Raw genomic sequence first — 21,268 nt, forward strand, 5'->3', positions numbered from 1 at the left:
CACCTACTGCAACAGCTTTTTACTTGGTTGACCCAAAAATCTATTGATTGACTCCAGACTGTCCAGACCTTACCTGCCAGGCTTTTAACCAGAACAAAGAAATATGATCACATCACTCCTGTTTTAGCTTCATTACACTGGCTCCCAGTATGTTTTAGAATAGACTTTAAAATTGTATTGATTACTATTAAAGCCCTTCATCGCCTCTCCCCCTGGTATATCTGACGTTTTAGTCCCATACGCATCAGCACGTACCTTGAGATCCTCAGGCAGAGGTCTGTTCCAGAGTCTCGTGTGCAATGCGCGTGTCCGGTGTCCACAAAAAAATTCTCAATTAGAAGCTGTAAGTAAAATGTATATAAAAAGAAATGCCGATAACGCCACCTGGGGGGTACTTTGAGCCCTAGGACTCTCACATGCACACACACACACACACACACACACACACACACACACACACACACAGGTTCTTTTAAATCGAGGTTGGAGCAGAGCAGAAACCACACTTAGCTAAAATAAATAAAAGCAGTTTACTCTGAGTTCCTCCCTCGAGAAAACAGCGTAGTTGCGAGCAAAGTCTAGGTCTAGGTGTTTAACTAACTAACTTATTAAACTCAATAAAATTACTCTATTAGCTTTCTTCTTTAGTTAAAAACTGCGTAGTCAAAGACTTCACTGGAGACGGTCAAGAGTCGGTGCAAAAGAGTTTATTCCAATAAAGGACAGATAATCCCAAGCAACATCCCTGCAGGTCTCAGGATGAAACTGAACTGGTGGTCAGCAAACATCACCTTATATTCACCTTAAGCTCCACCTTATCTCCTCTTTCCAGGCGGGCGTTACACCTTAACTCCACCTGTCCGGGCCCTCTTTTGTTTATGGTTGTTGTGTTATATTAAACCTGGAGGGACATATTTTGTTCACGACTTCAAGTCGTTCACAATAATAGCTTGAACTCAATGGCTTGTGTTCTGCTGTTTACTGAGCTAAGGTTCACTCCTTTCTCGATATGGCCTTTTGACTGTTAGTTGGGGCCACCTTCCTCTCCTCGTTTTTAATAATAATAATTAGGTATACTAATTTGGTTACAGGTTCACTGAATGAAATAAAACGAATGTTTACGTATGTAAACACAGTTTTATGAATGAAAGTGAAACTGTAACTATTCATTGTCAGTGAAGGCGGTGAAGGGTTGTCCCATGGATCCCTTCCTAGTCGATAGAAAGAGGGAGAGTGTGTGGGTGTGCGACATTCATATAGTGGGCAGTGGGTGTTGTTAATGTGGTATAATGCTCCTGATTCGAGGGTTATAGTCACATGGTTACAAGTTCACTTTCATTCATGAAACCGTGTTTACACACGTAAACATTTGTTATAGACAACTGAGAAAGTTGGTCACCTACACAATAAAATGTTATAAATATACTGTATTTAAATTCCTTTAAAAAAACTCTACAATGCCACTTTTAAAGGTGTGTTGCTGACTTAACCAGTTACAGCTCAAAGTGGTGCTGCAATCTTAAAATATGTTGAAATGGTCTTGAAAAAGTTCTTAACCGTTACACAGCTCTAATTAATATAAATATATATATACACACACTTTTATAATATGAATATTACTATTATAATAAAATAATTTGAATTACATGATTATTTTAACTTCTTCAGGGTTGGGCCATTTTCTAGGCTTTTCTCCCCGACATTGCACTGTGCCTATTTCAGAGATCACTGTTCCCACCTATTTTTGCATACCATGAAATTCCTGACCTCTTTAGAAAGCTGAGACCATGTCGTTTCTTAGGAAACAATCAGAATAATTGTGTGAAGTACTGGACTACAGAGTTATAGAGGCTAGAATATTGTTTTTTCTTTCTGCCGGATAACAAGCATCTCTGAACTGACCACATTTCAGCCCTCTAGGTCACTTGACTTTAGAAACACAACTGAGCCCTAGCACCAGGTCTTGTGAAGCTGTGTGCAAAGGCAGATCAATATAGAATGAAATATGAGTACTTTAGACCATTATTTGCCAAGGTATGCTCACGCGTTTTGTAAAATGCCCTATGGAATATCCCCATAGGATTTTTGGTTACCCAAAATGCATACTGACAAAAAAAGGCTTACTGTGTGGCAAGCTCTTGGTGTAGCATAATCCTGGTCTCAAATGAAAGGTAACACTCCGAAGTTTCATGTAGACTATTTAGATTGTATGTCAGGGGTTCTGATATATAATAATTACACAAAAGTCTCTATTTTTAAACTATTATAAAAGTGACATTTATTTGCAATAAAAAAATAGGTACAAGATTCCCCTTTACAAATATACATAAATGTTGCATGTTGAAATCCCCACCCTGTAGAGAGAACTACACTACTGTCGAGGTATACACATGGAAGATTAAAAAAATGACCAAAAAAACATAGCTTGGGCTAATGCCCTTTGAAAAGGACGGTTTTATTGAGCTTGTGTCACATGTTGTTGCTCTGTAAGCTAAGGTTAATCATTTTAGCGATGTGGTACAGCCTTAGCTTAAAACCATACTCTGTTAATGTATGGTGGTGGCTGTCTATGCCATTCTGCGTTTCGCTGATGTGCTCCCCAAGCACAAACACATCCTCTGACCCTATCTTCTTCTGTACAATGTACACGACCTCTAGCATTTTGATGGGCTGTGATCGTCTGGTACTTGATGTCTGACGAATGACCCACTCTGCTGCCCTGACGACCCTCACTGTGCCTTCTGATGGAATCACTAGACCTCCATTGTTTTTTAAAGTCAGCAGGTGGTAGCTCTGGTCCTTGATGCAGCGTCTGTCACCAGGCTGGCACGGCAGATATCACAGGAGAGCTTCTTCAGAGCCCGTCGCACAACAAATCCTGAAATTTGAGTTAGTATAATAATTTCATAACTGATAATAATAATCATGGGGAAATTAAGGGAACATTTCTCTATTTGGACTATTGTGAGATTGTTTTCCCCCAGATTTTGACTATTGGCACTATTGGTTATAGGCAAAATTGGCTTTCAGGCATTAGGGTTGTTATTCCAGCCACCTTAAGCCCGCCAAAAAGCTTGCCTGTGACAAGATGGCCGCCAGTGATGACGATAGAGCCTTTATTATGGATATCTATGGGTGGGAGGGGCACGTTGGGAGGCTCCACTGCCTGCCAGCTTTGGAGTGCCCCTGTCTCAACCACCCCCCAATTTTAACTGCTCCTTATTTCCACTCCACCATACCACACTTCACGAACCATTAAATATATCCAACACAATACAATACATGCACGCAGGCAGGTGAGGATTTTGATGGTGTTGGGGGTCTCATTGGCCCTGTTTCCTGCCCCTGACATACATTTGTACTATACTACTACTATTAGCGGGAGAATAAGATGATACAGCTGTAGCTCTGTGTCTGTCCTCTCTGCTCCACCTGAAGCGGCTGTGAGCTGCACTTTATCAGAGGCGCTGAAAACTTGCATTAGCACAGACTAAATCTTGATTGAAAGACAGCTAGCCTAATTACTGTCTTGTTTAAAAATGATGTGCGCCCATACGTGTGTTGACTGGACTGGTCCTCAGAGGTTGCTGCTAGAATGCGAGGGTTTTGCGTGACACAGTTATCTTTTCCAAGCTGCAGTTTATAAACCCTGTTGGCGTTTATAAGAAGGCTAATAAGTAGTGGGATGTTTTGAGACATTTTTATGAATGAAAATAAATCAACTTCAACTAAATGAACTTCTTCACTGCATTTGCAGGAATATTTTAATGGGCTACTTAAAAAAATCTACAAGTTGCTTAGTCTAATGCAACAGACAGTCCATTTTCACTCTGATAGGATATCTTGACCTTTCCGCATGTGGACACATAGGGGCATTGATCCTGCACAACAAAACATGCAAGAATTAAATCCCCACACGGGCACCTGCGGCACGCAGGCAGACCGCGGATTGATGGCAAAGTTAATGATGATTTGTACTAAATATCCTTTATATTCGGTTCTGAATGTGCAGAACTTTGAACATGAGTAGAAAACCTGCTGAAACACAGGAGCTATTAAAGTCCAGGAGTTTAAAACTGAATTAAAATGATTTAATTTATTATTGATGACGTAAAAAGGTGCCACATGCACATTTAAAGAGGTTACCTCAGTCAGTCATGTCTGTGTGTGTGTGTTGATTCAGCAGTGATGATTTTAAAAGTTGATCTACAGGAGAAATAAGTCTAAGCAACCCAGAATGCCTTAGAGCTGCTCTGCATTATATTCTGTTACAGTTGTAGATTTTGAATTGTTTTATTATACCTTTATTAAACCAGAAAAACTTTTTCCAAGAGTGTCCTGGCCAAGGCAGGCAGTAGTACAATTGCACATTTAAGATGGGAATAAATAATCAGTTACAAGGTCATAAAATATCAAAATGTTCTTAAATATTCACCACAATCTTTATAAATCATTGTCTTTATTATCCTCTGAGCCATAATTTGTAGGTAAATGTCATTCCAAATGTCTTTCATTATTTCTACTTTACAATAAAAACAATTTACAAACTTTTAATCTCCAAACTAGAATATTTTCATTCCTAGAAGAAAATGCATGTGGTTGCTTCATCCTCTGCAGCTGCTTCTGGTGATTGATGTGTACATTAATCAAAGTTCTGTAATTTGTCAAAACATATACAGTTGTGCATTTTCACACTAAGTACAAGGGACACAGGTACACCTTTGAGAATCTCTTGCTTTGTCTTTGCCTCACAGTTCAGGAGTTATTCACCAAAACACAAAGTATTTTTTAACTGGCCACAAGATGTCCTGCTTCTTTGTTGTGCACATGCTTATGGTGAACTTGTGCACCAAATTCCCAGAATTGTAGAAATATCATTAATGTTACTGTAGCGCCCCCTGTGAGTAAAATTGTATGAAACCTTACACACTTGTGCAAAGGAATTATGTTTAAATATAATATAGAAGCAGTAGAAGCAGCAAACACACAATAATGCACCAATGCTAAACCATTTTCTCACAGATCCATCTCATATTGGTTTCACATGACAAATCATTCCAGTTGTTTCCCTCCCCTCCATATATGATGTGGGCACAGTCCTCTTCCCCAAGAGAAGGATGTCCTCCATTGTTATCAGGTTGCCCACTCCGCCAATACAGAAAAGGTCTACAAACACAACAATAATGACATTGTTTTACATGAACACAGTCTGTTATTCCTGCTATTCACCAGGAAATGCCACCAAGACCTAAAACAGTTTGGGGCAGTGTGTTGGTGAGGTGAGTACTGGTGTATTTTAAATTGCATTCATTTCTTTTTTTTTTGACAAACGGGAGTTGTCCTCAGATTGTTTTAGCAAGGTTTAGCTCATTGATTTTAGCCCACAACTGCACTCTCATAAGCATCATTTTCAGCCACTGCAGGCAGCTGTTTCCAGCAAAAAGCTCTGATAAACCCATTGTACGTTATCTGCCCAGCACCCAACAGCATTCAGACAAGGTCAGTGACTAGCTGGTGAACATAGAACATTTAGCTCAGTTTAAGTGCAATTTAATTCAACATTACACTTAAAATTCAATAGGTGGAAACAACTCCAAATGAATGTTCATCTGTGTCTGCTTGATGTTCAGGCTGTTTACAGGTGCATCTCAAAAAAACAAAAAACATGTATACAGTAGTTCTACTTAACCAGACTAAGAGATTAAAGGCAGGTTGAAATTTCTGTATCATAATGTCCGTATTCTAAAATTCTAATATTTTGAAATACTAGATTTTTGATTTCCATGAGCTGTAAGCCATAATCATCAAGATTAAAACCAAACAAAGGCTTTGAATATTTAACTTCATTACACATGAAGTGAAATATCTCATGTGTAATGAATCTAGAATATATGAACGTTTCCATGATTTTAAAAACATACATACATTATGATGTTTCTTATTATTTTGAGTTCCTCTTCTTCAAAGTAAACTGCTGGACCAACATTTGTAGTTTTTAATATTTGTACACAAATAAACTAGAAACTAAATGTACATTTGTATGTGACGATGTGTGCCAGCCTGTATGGTAAGAGGGAAATAACAATACATCTGTTTAGTGACAGCTCTAGAAACATTCTCTTAAAAATCTAAATTTATAAACATCACTTCCTCTTGGTTGAAGATGAAAGTTGACCATGATTAAAAGAACCATAGCACCATCTAGTGGTATTTCTGGGTAAGATATATTTCACAAAAAGTGGTATAGTTGTTTGATTGCATCATATAAACGGTATATCGTGAGTGTGGTCCAGCCGATTAATTTCAAGTCAACTGCTGTGACTATACTGATACCATTTTGAAATGTTTGTTGTAAGCTCTGTTATTTCTGATGATTACCGAGGCACTCCTAAAACAAATACATTCTAATCATAGACTAATAACAGTATTTTATTTGCAATTTTGTTTATATTCAACCAAGGTATCTGCCTTACTGTAGAGACAGAGGAGCTCCATTAATCCACATCCAGGTCTTCTCCTTGATACGATCAGTCAAACCAATCCAAGCCATAATTTCTTCCTTGGTGAAGTTAGAGAGGAACTTCTGTTCAATAAACACAACAGAAAGTCACAGCATTTATATGTTAGTTTAAATAATATTATATTAGAATATACTGTATTCAAGATTAAATGTAGACATCATGAACTGAACTTTACTGATTCATTAAAGTACAATGATTTTCCTCTGGTGCCACCCGCGTGCTGGGATATATCTCAACACTGCATAGATTGGCACAATATTTGGTACAGATATCTATGGTGCCCAGATAGTGTATGCTGTTGACATTTCCTGTCACCATGAGGTTGACTTTTAATTAGGCTATATACTGATATCTGATATCTCAACAACTAGATCACGGATGAATTGTAATAACTTTGATAACGACTTTTTATCTATCTTCAGGTCAAAAAACTGTTTGTTCAATATTTTGATTTATTACCAAATACCTGGAAAACTAATGACATTCCCATTAGCCTCGGTTTTACTTTGTGTTCAGTGCTAATTAGCAAATGTTATCATGCTAACATGTTAAACCAACACAGTGAACATGGTGAAGATTATAGATGCTAAACAGCAACATTCCAGTATTATTATCATAAGCGTATTAGCATGCTGATGTTAGGAAGTTATGAACACTCATTTGTGTAAAATATTTCAGAAACACTGCACCTGTTCTTCAGAGCTGTTTATGACCACCAGATCTGCTCCTCTGGTTTTACAGTCCTCTCTACCCTTTTCCCAGGAACCAGACTCATTAGAGAGGAAATAACAGGCGCAACTGAACATCCTCCATCCAACAGGACAAGATGGTTCTGTAAGAAACGATGAAACTTAAAATAATCAGACAATAGTTAAGTGCCAAAGATACAGTCTGGATGTAAAAAATCATGTACAGGTGAAACTCAAAAAATTAGCATATTGTTTCACCTGTATACATTTCCAGCATGAAGGTGGCTTCAATTTATACATTCACATAGTTATTATTCATCATGGCTTAATGGTGCTGCGAATACTGCAAATGTAATTAGAAAACGAAGATGAATCTCTTTCTGTCTCTCCTAACAGTCGCTTTCTCACTTTGTTTCTCTCACACATAGTGGGAGGGGGAGGGGCAAGACCCTCCATACAGTCTTTGCTTGCCTGCTTGGTTCCTGCGGCACAACCTCCTGCGCACCTGTGACTCATCCACTACTCGAGACTCTGCAGTGTATCTACCCTAGCTTTTCACTCCAGTCTTTGCCAGGTTGTTCAGTTTGCAAATGTGGTGCTATTGCTATGGACAGGTCTGTCATTCTTAGTGTTTTTGTTGTTTGTTTTTTTAAATCTAACCTTGCTCCTTCCTGTGTTCAGGTTCTACACTCACCTGTGATCTCACTCTGCCTGCCATGCATCTCTCTGGTCTTCAATTTTGCTCATCTCACTTCCAATCCATTGGGTTACTCCTAAAGTTCAAAGTAAACTAAATTGATTTCTCTGTTCTTAACACTACCTTCCTGCAACCAGATCATGACTGACGGGATGTCCGTTCTCATGCAATGTTATTTTAACTTTCAAGATACGTTAAAATAATTTGTTGCATTTGGACAGAACAGATAGATGAAGATTGGTACAAAAATTGTGTTAAAGACTGGAACAAAACTATACTGTCTGTAAATTAGATGCAAGTAAGACTAAGGTCTTTAGTCTTTTAGTTTCACTGTGTTAAACTGGTGGTAACAGCAGAAAGTGCTGCACCAATGTATCATTAATTATATCTGTACTTAACCTGCAGTCAAAATGTTTGCTGTCACTAGGATCTATCATGTTTCACAGATTTTGCAAAATACCTGTTAATTATAGATACATATAACAGAACTGAGATTACACATTGCCATGCATATTGTCTGCAGTTGCCACACTTCCTCATGCTGTTCAGCTCTTCAGTTATTTCAGTGAACGATAGCGGACACACTTTGGCCAGCAGTCCATAGTCATGCATTGTTATCATACATTTATTTTTGATTTATAAAATGTTTTACCTACTTAGCTAATTCAAAAGATCATATCACAGTGCAGGGTTTTGTACTATTTGAATTTCTGAGTAAATGTTTGAAGATACACACCAAGTAAATCTAAATACCACATGCATGGACTCACTCTGAAGCTTGTTCAAGTCTCTAGTCATTTCAACAAGGCTGATGTTCAGCAGATCTCTCTCTTGAGTCAGACTAGATGACATGTTGACGCTGGCCTGGAGACGCTCAGTCAGGTTGGCTTTGATGGCTGAGAGATCTGCAGCTAAATGTCATAAAATAAACCAAGAGACATTTTTTTAAGTTCAGTAAAAGATCTCAGAATCAGGTACCAAATAATTAGAAACAGCATCCTAAGAGGTTCATGCGTGGTAGACTAGAAGGTGGTTTGGTAGAAATCTGTTTTTTGTTTTGGATTATTTTAAAATGACTAAAGTGCCTGTTTGAATTTACTACTACATCACTGCGAATCTCCTACTCTATATTTGTATTTGTTTTATTAACAATAACAATTGTATTCTTAACTGGACTTTTCTATGTTACTACCTCATTATACAACGAAGGTTAAAATGAAGGGCAACTGGACTTGGTTGAAGCTACTGGAAGACGTTTCGTCCCTTATCCAAAGGACTTCTTCAGTTCTGACTGACTGGCAGGGAAACTCAGCTATTTAACCTCAGTGGGGTCGTTATCTCGGGTCATCGATACCGCTGGTTCGTTAGTGTTCCTTGTTGCTGTGACGACAGTCGTTACAGTCGTTGAGACTACCTGTGGCCAAGACTGAACGACCATCGTTGGTATCTTCACCTGAGGCCAAGACTGAACGACCATCGTTGGTATCTTCACCTGAGGCCAATAGGTTACGTTTGTTGAGTTTCCTGGGAAGTGATGAAAGGACAGCATTGTAAGTGGGGGATAAGTGGTGGCGTAGACCCCCTCCCCTGTTCAATGACGGCTTCTCAACCCTGGTGTAGATGGCTTCCTTGACACCTCTTTCAAACCATCCATCTTCTCTGTCTAAAATGTGCACCTGGTGGTCCTCAAACGAGTGTCCTCTGTCCTTCAGATGTAAGTAGACAGCAGAGTCTTGACCTGAGGAGTTGGCCCTTCTGTGTTGAGCCATGCGTTTGTGTAGTGGTTGTTTAGTCTCGCCAATATACAGGTCTGTGCATTCCTCACTGCATTGGACCGCATACACTAGATTGCTTTTCTTGTGTTTGGGTGTGCGGTCTTTGGGGTGTACCAGCATCTGTCTTAGTGTCCAACGAGGGTTAAAATGAAGGGCAACTGGACTTGGTTGAAGATACTGTCTTAGTGTGTTCTTGGGTTTAAAAAACACAGGGATGTTATGTTTGTTAAAAATCCTCCTGAGTTTCTCTGATACTCCAGACACATATGGAATCACAATGTTGTTGCGTTTGACCTTCTTTTCCTCCTCCCCTGTAGTTTTGTTCTTCTTGGATTTTGTGGCTGTCTTCACAAAGGTCCATTTAGGGTATCCACAGGCTGTAAGTGCCCCCTTCAGGTGGTCCTGTTCCTTCTCTCTGGCTTGGGCGCTTGTTGGTATGTTTTCTGCTCTGTGGTGCAGTGTTCTCATGACCCCTAGCTTGTGCTCCAGTGGGTGGTGTGAATCGAAGAGTAGGTATTGGTCTGTGTGTGTGGGTTTTCTGTAAACACCAATCTGCAGGCTCCTGTCCTCTTCAATGTGTACAGCGCAGTCCAGGAAGGCCAAACTGTTGTTGTGAACATCTTCTCGTGTGAACCTGATGTTACTGTCCACAGAGTTGATGTGTTCTGTGAAGGCTTGCACTTCCTGGCTTTTGATTTTGACCCAGGTGTCGTCCACATATCTGTACCAGTGGCTCGGTGCTATTCCTCTGAAGGAGTTGAGGGCTTTATTCTCCACTTCTTCCATGTAGATGTTGGCCACAATCGGGGATACCGGTGAGCCCATGGCACAGCCATGCTTCTGTCTGTAGAATCCACCGTTGTACTGGAAATAGGTGGTGTTTAGACAGAGGTCGAGTAATTTACAGATCTGGTCAGGGCTGAGTCTGGTTCTGTTGTCCAGGGTGTTGTCTTGTGTTAGCCGTTTCCTAACGGTTTCTACTGCCTCTATGGTGGGGATGCAGGTGAACAAAGAAGTCACGTCATAGGATACCATGGTTTCATCTGGATCCAGTTTTAGTCCTCGAACTTTGTTTACAAAGTCAATAGAGTTTTGGATGTGGTGAGGCGTGTTTCCCACCAATGGAGCTAAGATGGTGGAAATGTGTTTGGCAATGTTGTAGGTGACCGAGTTAATGCTGCTGATAATCGGCCTGAGTGGGGCTCCTTCTTTGTGTATCTTGGGTAGTCCATAAATGCATGGAATGGCTTCTCCAGGATACAAACGGTAATATTGTTCACGGGTGATGGTGTTGTCCTTCTGTAACTGTTGTAGACATTCTATGGCCTTTTTCTTGTATCTGCTGGTTGGGTCTCGTCTCAGTGTCTCATACGTGTTTGTGTCCATTAGTAGTGTGTTGACTTTGTTCTGGTAGTCAGCTGTGTTAAGTACTACCGTGCATCTTCCTTTGTCCGCAGGTAGGATAGTGATGTTTTGATCCTTGCTCAGGGATGTCACAGCCTTCCTTTCTTGGATGGTGAGGTTGGAAGGGGGGGCCTTCGCATTAGAAAGGGCTGCAGATACCTTTAGTCTGAGCTGTTCCGCTTCTGTTTCTGTTAATTTGTTTTTCCTAATGGCTGATTCTGTGGCTGTGATGAGGTCTACTATCGGTAGTTGCTGTGGTGTAATGGCAAAGTTTAATCCTTTGGCCTTTGCTCAGACTAAAGGTATCTGCAGCCCTTTCTAATGCGAAGCCCCCCCTTCCAACCTCACCATCCAAGAAAGGAAGGCTGTGACATCCCTGAGCAAGGATCAAAACATCACTATCCTACCTGCGGACAAAGGAAGATGCACGGTAGTACTTAACACAGCTGACTACCAGAACAAAGTCAACACACTACTAATGGACACAAACACGTATGAGACACTGAGACGAGACCCAACCAGCGGATACAAGAAAAAGGCCATAGAATTCGAGGACTAAAACTGGATCCAGATGAAACCATGGTATCCTATGACGTGACTTCTGTGTTCACCTGCATCCCCACCATAGAGGCAGTAGAAACCGTTAGGAAACGGCTAACACAAGACAACACCCTGGACAACAGAACCAGACTCAGCCCTGACCAGATCTGTAAATTATTCGACCTCTGTCTAAACACCACCTATTTCCAGTACAACGGTGGATTCTACAGACAGAAGCATGGCTGTGCCATGGGCTCACCGGTATCCCCGATTGTGGCCAACATCTACATGGAAGAAGTGGAGAATAAAGCCCTCAACTCCTTCAGAGGAATAGCACCGAGCCACTGGTACAGATATGTGGACGACACCTGGGTCAAAATCAAAAGCCAGGAAGTGCAAGCCTTCACAGAACACATCAACTCTGTGGACAGTAACATCAGGTTCACACGAGAAGATGTTCACAACAACAGTTTGGCCTTCCTGGACTGCGCTGTACACATTGAAGAGGACAGGAGCCTGCAGATTGGTGTTTACAGAAAACCCACACACAGACCAATACCTACTCTTCGATTCACACCACCCACTGGAGCACAAGCTAGGGGTCATGAGAACACTGCACCACAGAGCAGAAAACATACCAACAAGCGCCCAAGCCAGAGAGAAGGAACAGGACCACCTGAAGGGGGCACTTACAGCCTGTGGATACCCTAAATGGACCTTTGTGAAGACAGCCACAAAATCCAAGAAGAACAAAACTACAGGGGAGGAGGAAAAGAAGGTCAAACGCAACAACATTGTGATTCCATATGTGTCTGGAGTATCAGAGAAACTCAGGAGGATTTTTAACAAACATAACATCCCTGTGTTTTTTAAACCCAAGAACACACTAAGACAGATACTGGTACACCCCAAAGACCGCACACCCAAACACAAGAAAAGCAATCTAGTGTATGCGGTCCAATGCAGTGAGGAATGCACAGACCTGTATATTGGGGAGACTAAACAACCACTACACAAACGCTTGGCTCAACACAGAAGGGCCAACTCCTCAGGTCAAGACTCTGCTGTCTACTTACATCTGAAGGACAGAGGACACTCGTTTGAGGACCACCAGGTGCACATTTTAGACAGAGAAGATGGATGGTTTGAAAGAGGTGTCAAGGAAGCCATCTACACCAGGGTTGAGAAGCCGTCATTGAACAGGGGAGGGGGTCTACGCCACCACTTATCCCCCACTTACAATGCTGTCCTTTCATCACTTCCCAGGAAACTCAACAAACGTAACCTATTGGCCTCAGGTGAAGATACCAACGATGGTCGTTCAGTCTTGGCCACAGGTAGTCTCAACGACTGTAACGACTGTCGTCACAGCAACAAGGAACACTAACGAACCAGCGGTATCGATGACCCGAGATAACGACCCCACTGAGGTTAAATAGCTGAGTTTCCCTGCCAGTCAGTCAGAACTGAAGAAGTCCTTTGGATAAGGGACGAAACGTCTTCCAGTAGCTTCAACCAAGTCCAGTTGCCCTTCATTTTAACCTTCGTTCGATAACTATGACCTGGGTGACTGAGAATCTTCATAGATACCTCATTATACAGTACATGTAGTATTTCATACCTGCTGCCGTGGTTGTAAATGGGAATTTGTTCTTAACTAACTTGCCTGGTTAAATAAACAATAGAATAAGTTCAAATATCGTATGCCTTGTCTTTTAATGCAGTGACAATGTAAATACATGTAGATGGGAATAATGTATTGCCTTGTTGTCAATACAAACTTTAAATACAGAAGAGACATTTCCTTAACACAAAATACCTTTTGCACCCAGGCCACACAGAAACAGTTACTATATTTACATAAGTCAAAATGTTTCTGAATTCTGCCCAATGACAGTACATTTTTTTAAGTAGGACCTTATGTTTTCCCAGAAAATACGCTAATATTATATAAATGTTGACAACCGGCAGCACTAACCAAACATTGTTGAAATATGGCACCAGAAGGAAAGCTTGCTTGGTGCTGGTGTTTATTTAAAGCTCTACTTACACAGATTTGCTGCATGACAATACATTTTTACCTTCTTGGTTAAATAATATATTCACAAAATATGAAAATGTTGTGTTTTGTATCTGTTGAACCTTTGTGAAAAGCGGCTTTGAGTTTCAAACAAACACAGGAAAATCAGAAAGTCAGAAATTAAGAATTCATGAAGGAGAAAATAAGAGCATAAAGACAGGACGGAAAAATAAAATAGACATCTTAATAAAACATGAGCAGAATAATGGTCCTAAAATTGTTACTCTGGTTACTGAAAGTGGTTCAAACTCACAGTGGACAGCGAGGCCGATGAGCCCAGCCAGCTGGAAAACACTCAGCAGCCCCAGACAGAGAACAACAGCTCCATGAAATCTTCTCTCTGAGCTACTGGGACCTGAACACGGAGAAGACCAGTGAATACAGTCAATGATACAAGAGATGATGATATAAATCTGTGCAAGCTCAGTCTTTCACCCTCTCTGTCTGACTGGACATTCTTACCTTTCCGATTTGGTGAAGGTCTTGGGGCAACAGGTTTGTCATGTTCAACATTGGCGTAGATTTCGTCCATCGCTCATAAGGTGGCCAACTGTTTCCTAAAGGGTCCGCTCTGCAGTGCAGACTGCAGCACATGAAAATGATGTCAGTCTTTCTGGTTTCAATTTCTCAATGCTTTACCTTTTCAGGAAGTCACAAGTTTCAGAGCTGTTAAAAGTAACTTGTATGACAAACTCCCGCTACTCCCTTAAAGCAACATTATTATCACACACAAACCCCAAATACAAGGCTCACCTTAGAACATAAATACAACTTAAGTAATAATTCTAATGCCCTGTAGATGCTATCAGTATTGAGTACATGCCCTTAAAAGGTCTTACAGACATGAATTATAACAGCACATTGATGATTTAGGAGTTAAGGGCTGGAACAGCTTCTGGGTAGGTGCTGTTGCAGAACCTGGCTGCACTGGTTCTAATGCTTTTCAGTTTTTTAAAAGAAGGGATAAAGTTAAAAGATGGTTAGCAGGGAGAGAGAAGTCATGAAGGATATTGAGTGTCTTTTCCCATAGTCTAATGGTGTAGATTTCAGCAGGAGAAGGTCTGACAATTCTGTTTCTTTCATGAACATGCTTTAGAAACACTGTATAACAGCTTTAAGCAATTTCAGTCTAAAAAAAAACATTGAATAGATTTTCAAAATGTGAGTGCTGTTCCCTCTAGACTTTTATTCCCAGAACAGCGTTCCTGTGTGCCCCTCATTCCCACCACTGCTTGTAACCAAGGGGGTATGGGACTACAGCACCTTTTCTACTGACCGACAACAGTCACAATTTGGAAGGCAACAAAAGGACAGCCTACATGTGGTATAAACATAATGTAAGTTGTTGTTGGTATTTCAGAACAAATAGCCAGTTTCTGGGTAAGTGGCAGATGTGGCTCAAAGGGTAAAGCGGTTGTCCACTTATGGGAAGGATGGTGGTTTGATCCGCAGCCCAGTCTGCATGATGTATCCTTGGGAAAGATATTGAACCCTAAATTGCTCTTATGTGTTTCTGCCTCTGAATTCATTTAGAAGGTGATGTAGTGTAAAAGCACTTTGAGTGGTCAGAAAGGCGCTATACAAGTACAAACCACTTTCTTTTGTGATGAGGACAGTGTCATGCTGTGGCATATCTGGTTTGGTTAGTATTTCCTGAGAGAGGGTAAAAACGCCTCTGCTGAAGTGTTCTGTCAGATGAATGTGTCACTATGTGTCACTTGATATGTTTAATACACAATGACTATAGTTTGATATCTAATTAGGCAAAATCTTAATTATGATGTTTGACTGACTGTCATGAAGTTTACAGAACAAATAACGCAACCAAAACCATAATGTACTGTGTGTGTTGCCTGATTTATTTTAATGTGCTATCACTGTTTAGCTTTAAAACTAAACCTTTAAACCAGACTGATGCCATAAGAAATGGTCTCAATCTATCCAAAAATCTTTAGATGAAGCACTAATTAAATGTTATTTTTGATTCTGTCCGTCTCCCTCTTGTTGTTGATTGGAACATCAGCAAGTTGGTGAGTTTATATGACAAGAAATGGGAAAGATTTCTTCCAAAATTGGCCTGTTGTACTCTTTCAGTCAGTCAAAATCATTAAAGATCGTGAGAACCAACTAAGCAGAACAGGAGATACTGTATACTCTGCCTGGCAGAGACTTTATTCTTGAATTTCAACTTGTTGGCAAATCAGAGGTGTAGCAAATTCAAAATGCTTCGACATTGCAAACATGATCAAAACACTCATTCAAACTGATTTATTGATTCTGGAATCTGCTTCCATGGAGTCTGCACTAAATGTAAAAGCCAACCCCACCTTGACTCAATCTACTTTAACGTCTTCTGTCATCACAAGAGAATTTCCATAAAATGTGCCAAATCATATGAGCAACTACAAGGAACTTTAATTTTGTGTTGATCCTGGCGCCCCTGTAGACAAAAGCCGCAGTGTCTGGTAAAGGGGCCCCTGGTGGCTGTTCCGCCAGTGTATGAATGTGTGTGAATCTTAGTTTCTGTTTGAGCACTTACGCTCAGTGTGTGAATTAAACCAGACATGCAGATGTAGTGTAAAAGCGCTTTGAGTGGTCGAAAAGACTAGAAAGGCGCTATACAAGTACGGAGCATTTACATTTAAAAATCAGGAATATCAAAAATCTGGTCCAACCATCAGAAAAATGAGACAGAAAACAATATGGTTGTATGTTGTAAGTTTATTAGAACAGTATTTGTTAAAAACTACACTGGCGGCTTATGAGCTACAACAGTGATGGTGATGGGGCAGTGGATAAGACGCATGCCTTTGGTGTGAGAGACCAGAGTTCAAATCCACTGTGAGATTCCAATGTGTCCCTGAGCAAGACATTTAACCCCTAGTAGCTCCAGAGGCGCGACCTCTGAAATATATAGCGATTGTAAGTTGTTTTGGATAAAAGGGTCAGCTAAATTAATAAACGTAATGTAACAGGCTGTATGCAGTAAACATTAGTTAACTCACTAACCCACTATGGGAACACTAATCAGCCATAATATTATGAAATAAATAAGCTGGCTTATTTTTATTTTTTTACAGACAAAAGAATTTTGGTTTAATATTACTGTAGTCCTGTACCTGTTGGTAGAATTGTATGAAATGTTACACACTTGTGCAGAGGAATTTTGCTTCTTCAATCCATCCTCCATCCTGAATGACAAGTTGGTTCTGTAAGAAACAATGAAACTTGAGTTAAGTGCCGAAGATAAAACTTCAGTATGAAGGTGGTTTCCAATTTATACATGCACATAATTATTTAACATCATGGCTTAATGGTGCTGCAAGTACAGCAAATATAATAAGAAAACATGGGTGAGTCTCTTTGTCATCTCTCCTTGACTTGTTTCTCCCACACATAGTGGGAAGGAGAGGGGCAAGATGGTTGAGGGCAAATTAAGGTAGGAAACTAGCATTACATAACAGGGTTTCATCATGGCACATTTGAGATTTGACAAAAGTGAGGTGTTGACAAAGTTCATCCACAAACCAGCAGGTACTGTTGATAACCGTTACCTGTCATGGTCCAGGGCCCTGTTTCAGAAAGCAGGCTTAACAAACTGAGTTTATCCCTGAGCTCTGAGTTGATTCAGCCTGAGGTGGGAAACTTTTAAGTGTGGGAAATTTTTGGTTTCAGAACAGCTGATCAGAATAAGTTCAATCAACTCTGAGTATGTTGAGCCTGATGGAAGCCCATGCGTGGGGATAAAAAAAAAAAAGCCATCATCAATGGAGCTCCGATACTACGATTCACCATGGCAACGGGTAAATAAAGACAGAGCTTCCATTTTAATCGGGTGGAGCTAGAAATATAAATCCGTACCAACGCGGACCATGATTGGCTCTAAAACGCAGGAGTGGAAGAAGGATCAATGTGTTAACATTATCACAGAGTCACAGCGTTATAGCCTAAAGACGGACATTGATTTCATTCTGCGCTGAGGATAAATCCACAATGTGCAGAGATCTGTCCTTACATCGACGACAGATTGATCATAAAGAGGTCATGTTCAAGCTCATGTTTGGATGAAAAACTAATAGCCTATCTAACTGGGATTTTGAAGTTTTTAAAGATGTAAATGCGTTCAGATATGCGCTTTGATATCGAATGAATGAGGAAATGAAACTGTGTTTGTCAGACAGCCGCCTCTGCGGGAGGAGGAGGAGTTAGAGAGAAACTCACGGTTTTCCAACTTATCAGGCATCAGTTGCCAGAGTTACTGATCTAGGGATTATCTGATCTCGCTCTCTGAAACGGAAAACTCAGAGTTTCCCTCATCTCAGGCTCAACATACTCAGAATTTTCACTAATCACGCTTTCTAAAACGGGGCCCTGATCTGGTCTCCTGCCAGCAGTAGCAGCACATCTTCTGTTTGTTTTAATATTAGGCCATGTTTTGATACCACTCCTCAACCCTCAAACTTTACACTAGTCACTCATCCACATTTACACCACTCATGCTACTGACTGACACACTCTACATTGGTAATTATTAGTTTTATTGTTAAGTTACAATAATAAATAGCCTATGTTTACTTTTGGCAATCCTCCGTGTCTGCTCGCGACACGCTCAACACTCTGTTCTGTGGATCTATCATGTTTCATGTATGTGGCAAAATTCCAGTTAATTATAGATACATTTAGCAGAAGTGAGATTACACATTGCCTGTATTTGTTTAAGTAACAATAACAACTGTTCTTAGCTGGACTAACATCTCCATTATAGAAGGTTTGCGTTAATGTCACTTCCCCTTCTGCGTGGCAAAACATCTGTTACCATGGCTGCGTTTAGCAAACTGGGAGTAAAACAAGTGATCATTTGTTTTTCATAATTCTTGTATCCCGCCCTTTTAATGTAGAGGTGATGTAAATACATGTAGAAAAGGAAAGCTTGCTTGGTGTTGGTGTTTATTCAGAACTCTACTTGCATAGCGTTGCTGTTTTGCTTCTTGAAAATAAATATTTACCTTCCTGGTAAAATTAGAGGGTGCAACTCAATGTAATGGCCAATTTTTTTAGCAACATTTTCCAGGACCCACCCCCTCATTCAGTTCCCTTTATGATGCATAGTACCTGTGAGAAGTTTCATTCAGATATATTAATATTTACTGGTAGCTCAATGGGCTCATTGTTTTTATATTTACTTTCATTGCGATAAAAAATGTTATTTAATTCAAAATTTCTCTATCAAAGTAAATTAATCCTTCAGTAAGTATTGTTATAATTTCTAACAGTTTTTTCATATTCTGATTTGTGTTATTTGGTTTAAGCACTATTGCAGCCGTAGTCAGCAGTATTGTTAACTCTGTGCAGGATCACGAAGGGGCTGGAGCCAATCCCAGCTGTCATTGGTGAACCTTGGACAGGTTGCCCGTTCATCACAGGGCTAACTCCGAGACAAACAAGTCACACACGTTCACACCTAAGGGCAAAGAGTCACCAATTAACCTATGCATGTGGGACAGTGGCAGGAAGCAGGAGAACATGAAGAGAACCCACACAGACACAGGGAGAACATGCAAACTCCACAAAGAAAGGCCTGGGCCTCGATCCACAGAACCTCTTGCTGTGAGGTGACAGTGCTGACCACTGCAGCACCATGTCGCATCTGTGTGTCATGTTAATCTTAATTATTTTTATTTTTAGCACCACCTACCAGTTATTTTCTGGTACAGTAAAGAAGGACACTTCAAGAGAGGTCACTTAACAAGAGCTTCTTCTGCAGCTGTCGCTTCTATTTGTTGGAGCGCAGTGCGGACGTACACATTTAGGCTCTCAGAGGTTTCGCTCCCAATTCTGAATAAACTATCACATATGAAATATGGGCTGTATTTGTATAGCACCTTTCTAGTCTTTTTGACCACTCAAAATGCTTTACACTACAGCACATTCACCCCCCTATGAGCAGAGACCCAACTGCTCATCAGAAACAGAAATTAACTCATTCACACTGATGGCACAGCCACCAGGAGCAATTTCGGGTTCCCAACCTTCCTTTAAGGGGACGACCGTATACAAGTGCAAAACACTTGTTTTTGCAATGAGGATAGTGTCACCCTGTGGCATATCTGGTTTGGTTAGTATTTCCTGAGTGAAGGTAAAATAAGCCTCTGCTGAAGTGTTCTGTCAGATGGGGTTAGGATTACTGCACATGCTGATGCACAATAACAATATAAAGTTACACCTCATATATGCTCAGATCAACACATATCCTTATGAGGACATACACATGATCTCTCTTTTATGCTCTTCAATACTACAAAGCCTACAACAAAGTTGTGAGGAGAAGGACAAGCCTAGAGTACATTACTATAATGCTTAGAACTTTAATTGGACTTTTCATTGGAAACATTTAGTTTTTAAATAATGAATTTCATTACAATGCAACATAACTTAAAATAGGTTGTCCTTCCAACCAATGCAAATATTTGTTGAAAATAACAAAAAACAAGACACTGGCCCTCATCAAAATATCAGATGATGCTGAGACTTCAGAGGAAAAGCATGGCATATGAAATGTACTTTGAACTATGAATTTAACAGACCAAACCCAGACAAAAAACTTCCTGTAGCTCACTAACCGAACTATGGCTTTAAAGTAGATTTTTCCTCGCTTACTGGACATGCTTGGCAAATACCTCATGGGCAGGAGTCTCTCAAATCGTTTGTCAGACAACCTGTTCCTCCTTGGAGTCAGACAAGACCGCCCAGGCTATAGAGCCTTTATCTCTCCGCACTAGAAGGTATCCCTGTCCTTTCAATAAGAATATGAAGCAACACCTCCACCCCTCGAAAGACGCCTTTGGCAGCTCTGTTATTTCTGCGTCCTCATGAACTGGCGCTAAAAGTGAGTCAGAAAAAGCGTTACGCAAAAAGGAACGTTTGATTTAGTTTCCTCTCCTCCCATCATGCGGATAGTTCAAGTTCAACCAGTTCGGAAGTAATCAGATGACTTTGTAATTAGTAACTGTAATTTGATTACTGAAGTTAAACAGTAATGCTTTACATTACTGCATTGCAGACAAAAGTAATCCGATTACAGTAACGCATTACTTTGTAACTGTCAGGGTTTGTGTAGGACTCAGAACAAAGCGGTAACGCTCAAAAGGTTTATTAAACCAACAAACAAAAGGCGAGCACACTTACTGGCAGAGTGGCTGATTAACAGAGTCCAAAAACAAGGTAATCCAAACAGAAATCCAAAGAAACAGGGTGAAAAGACAAGCACAACAGCAGGCTAAACAGGACAACACACTGCAATGACCCAACAAAGACTAAACAGAAACACCAGGTATATATACACACGGACTAACGAGCTGGGAGGAGACACACAGGTGACGGACATGAGGCTGAGGAGACACAGGCAGTCAGAGAGATAACTGGGGCAACAGACATCAGCTGACGGATAATAACCAGATAAACTATAACAGACTACATAACAGATAGAGAAAAGACTGAAATAACAAAACTGAGAACTACACAAGGCAGCAGGCACACAGCATGACAGTAACGCGTTACCCCCA

The 21,268-nt window shown here is 40.4% G+C and overlaps 1 protein-coding gene and 1 long non-coding RNA gene across 4 annotated transcripts; one reads left to right on the forward strand and one right to left on the reverse strand.

Annotated features, from left to right (window-relative positions):
* Positions 1-4,442: 4,442 nt before the first annotated feature.
* LOC119904508 (CD209 antigen-like protein C) lies at positions 4,443-21,227 on the reverse strand. Of its 3 annotated transcripts, none has more exons than XM_038721228.1 (8): positions 20,892-21,227; positions 16,858-16,915; positions 14,169-14,289; positions 13,960-14,061; positions 8,678-8,818; positions 7,211-7,353; positions 6,474-6,583; positions 4,443-5,166 (listed from the first exon to the last, which is right to left on the reverse strand). In XM_038721228.1, the coding sequence occupies exons 3-8, from the start codon at positions 14,236-14,238 to the stop codon at positions 5,004-5,006; spliced, it is 729 nt and encodes a 242-aa protein (XP_038577156.1). In that variant the 5' UTR covers positions 14,239-14,289; positions 16,858-16,915; positions 20,892-21,227; the 3' UTR covers positions 4,443-5,003. The 3 variants fall into 3 exon arrangements, with proteins under 3 accessions (XP_038577156.1, XP_038577154.1, XP_038577157.1); XM_038721226.1 differs by having other exon boundaries at positions 16,826-16,915; XM_038721229.1 differs by lacking the exon at positions 20,892-21,227 and having other exon boundaries at positions 16,858-17,328.
* On the forward strand, positions 7,582-8,683 carry LOC119904512. Its single transcript, XR_005444714.1, has 2 exons — positions 7,582-7,784; positions 7,892-8,683. It is a non-coding gene; the product is annotated as an uncharacterized LOC119904512 (long non-coding RNA).
* Positions 21,228-21,268: the final 41 nt, after the last annotated feature.

The sequence above is a fragment of the Micropterus salmoides genome, unplaced genomic scaffold, assembly GCF_014851395.1.
Source record: "Micropterus salmoides isolate LMB-PRFRI ecotype aquatic unplaced genomic scaffold, ASM1485139v1 Ms_hic_scaffold_15, whole genome shotgun sequence".
Taxonomy (NCBI): domain Eukaryota; kingdom Metazoa; phylum Chordata; class Actinopteri; order Centrarchiformes; family Centrarchidae; genus Micropterus; species Micropterus salmoides.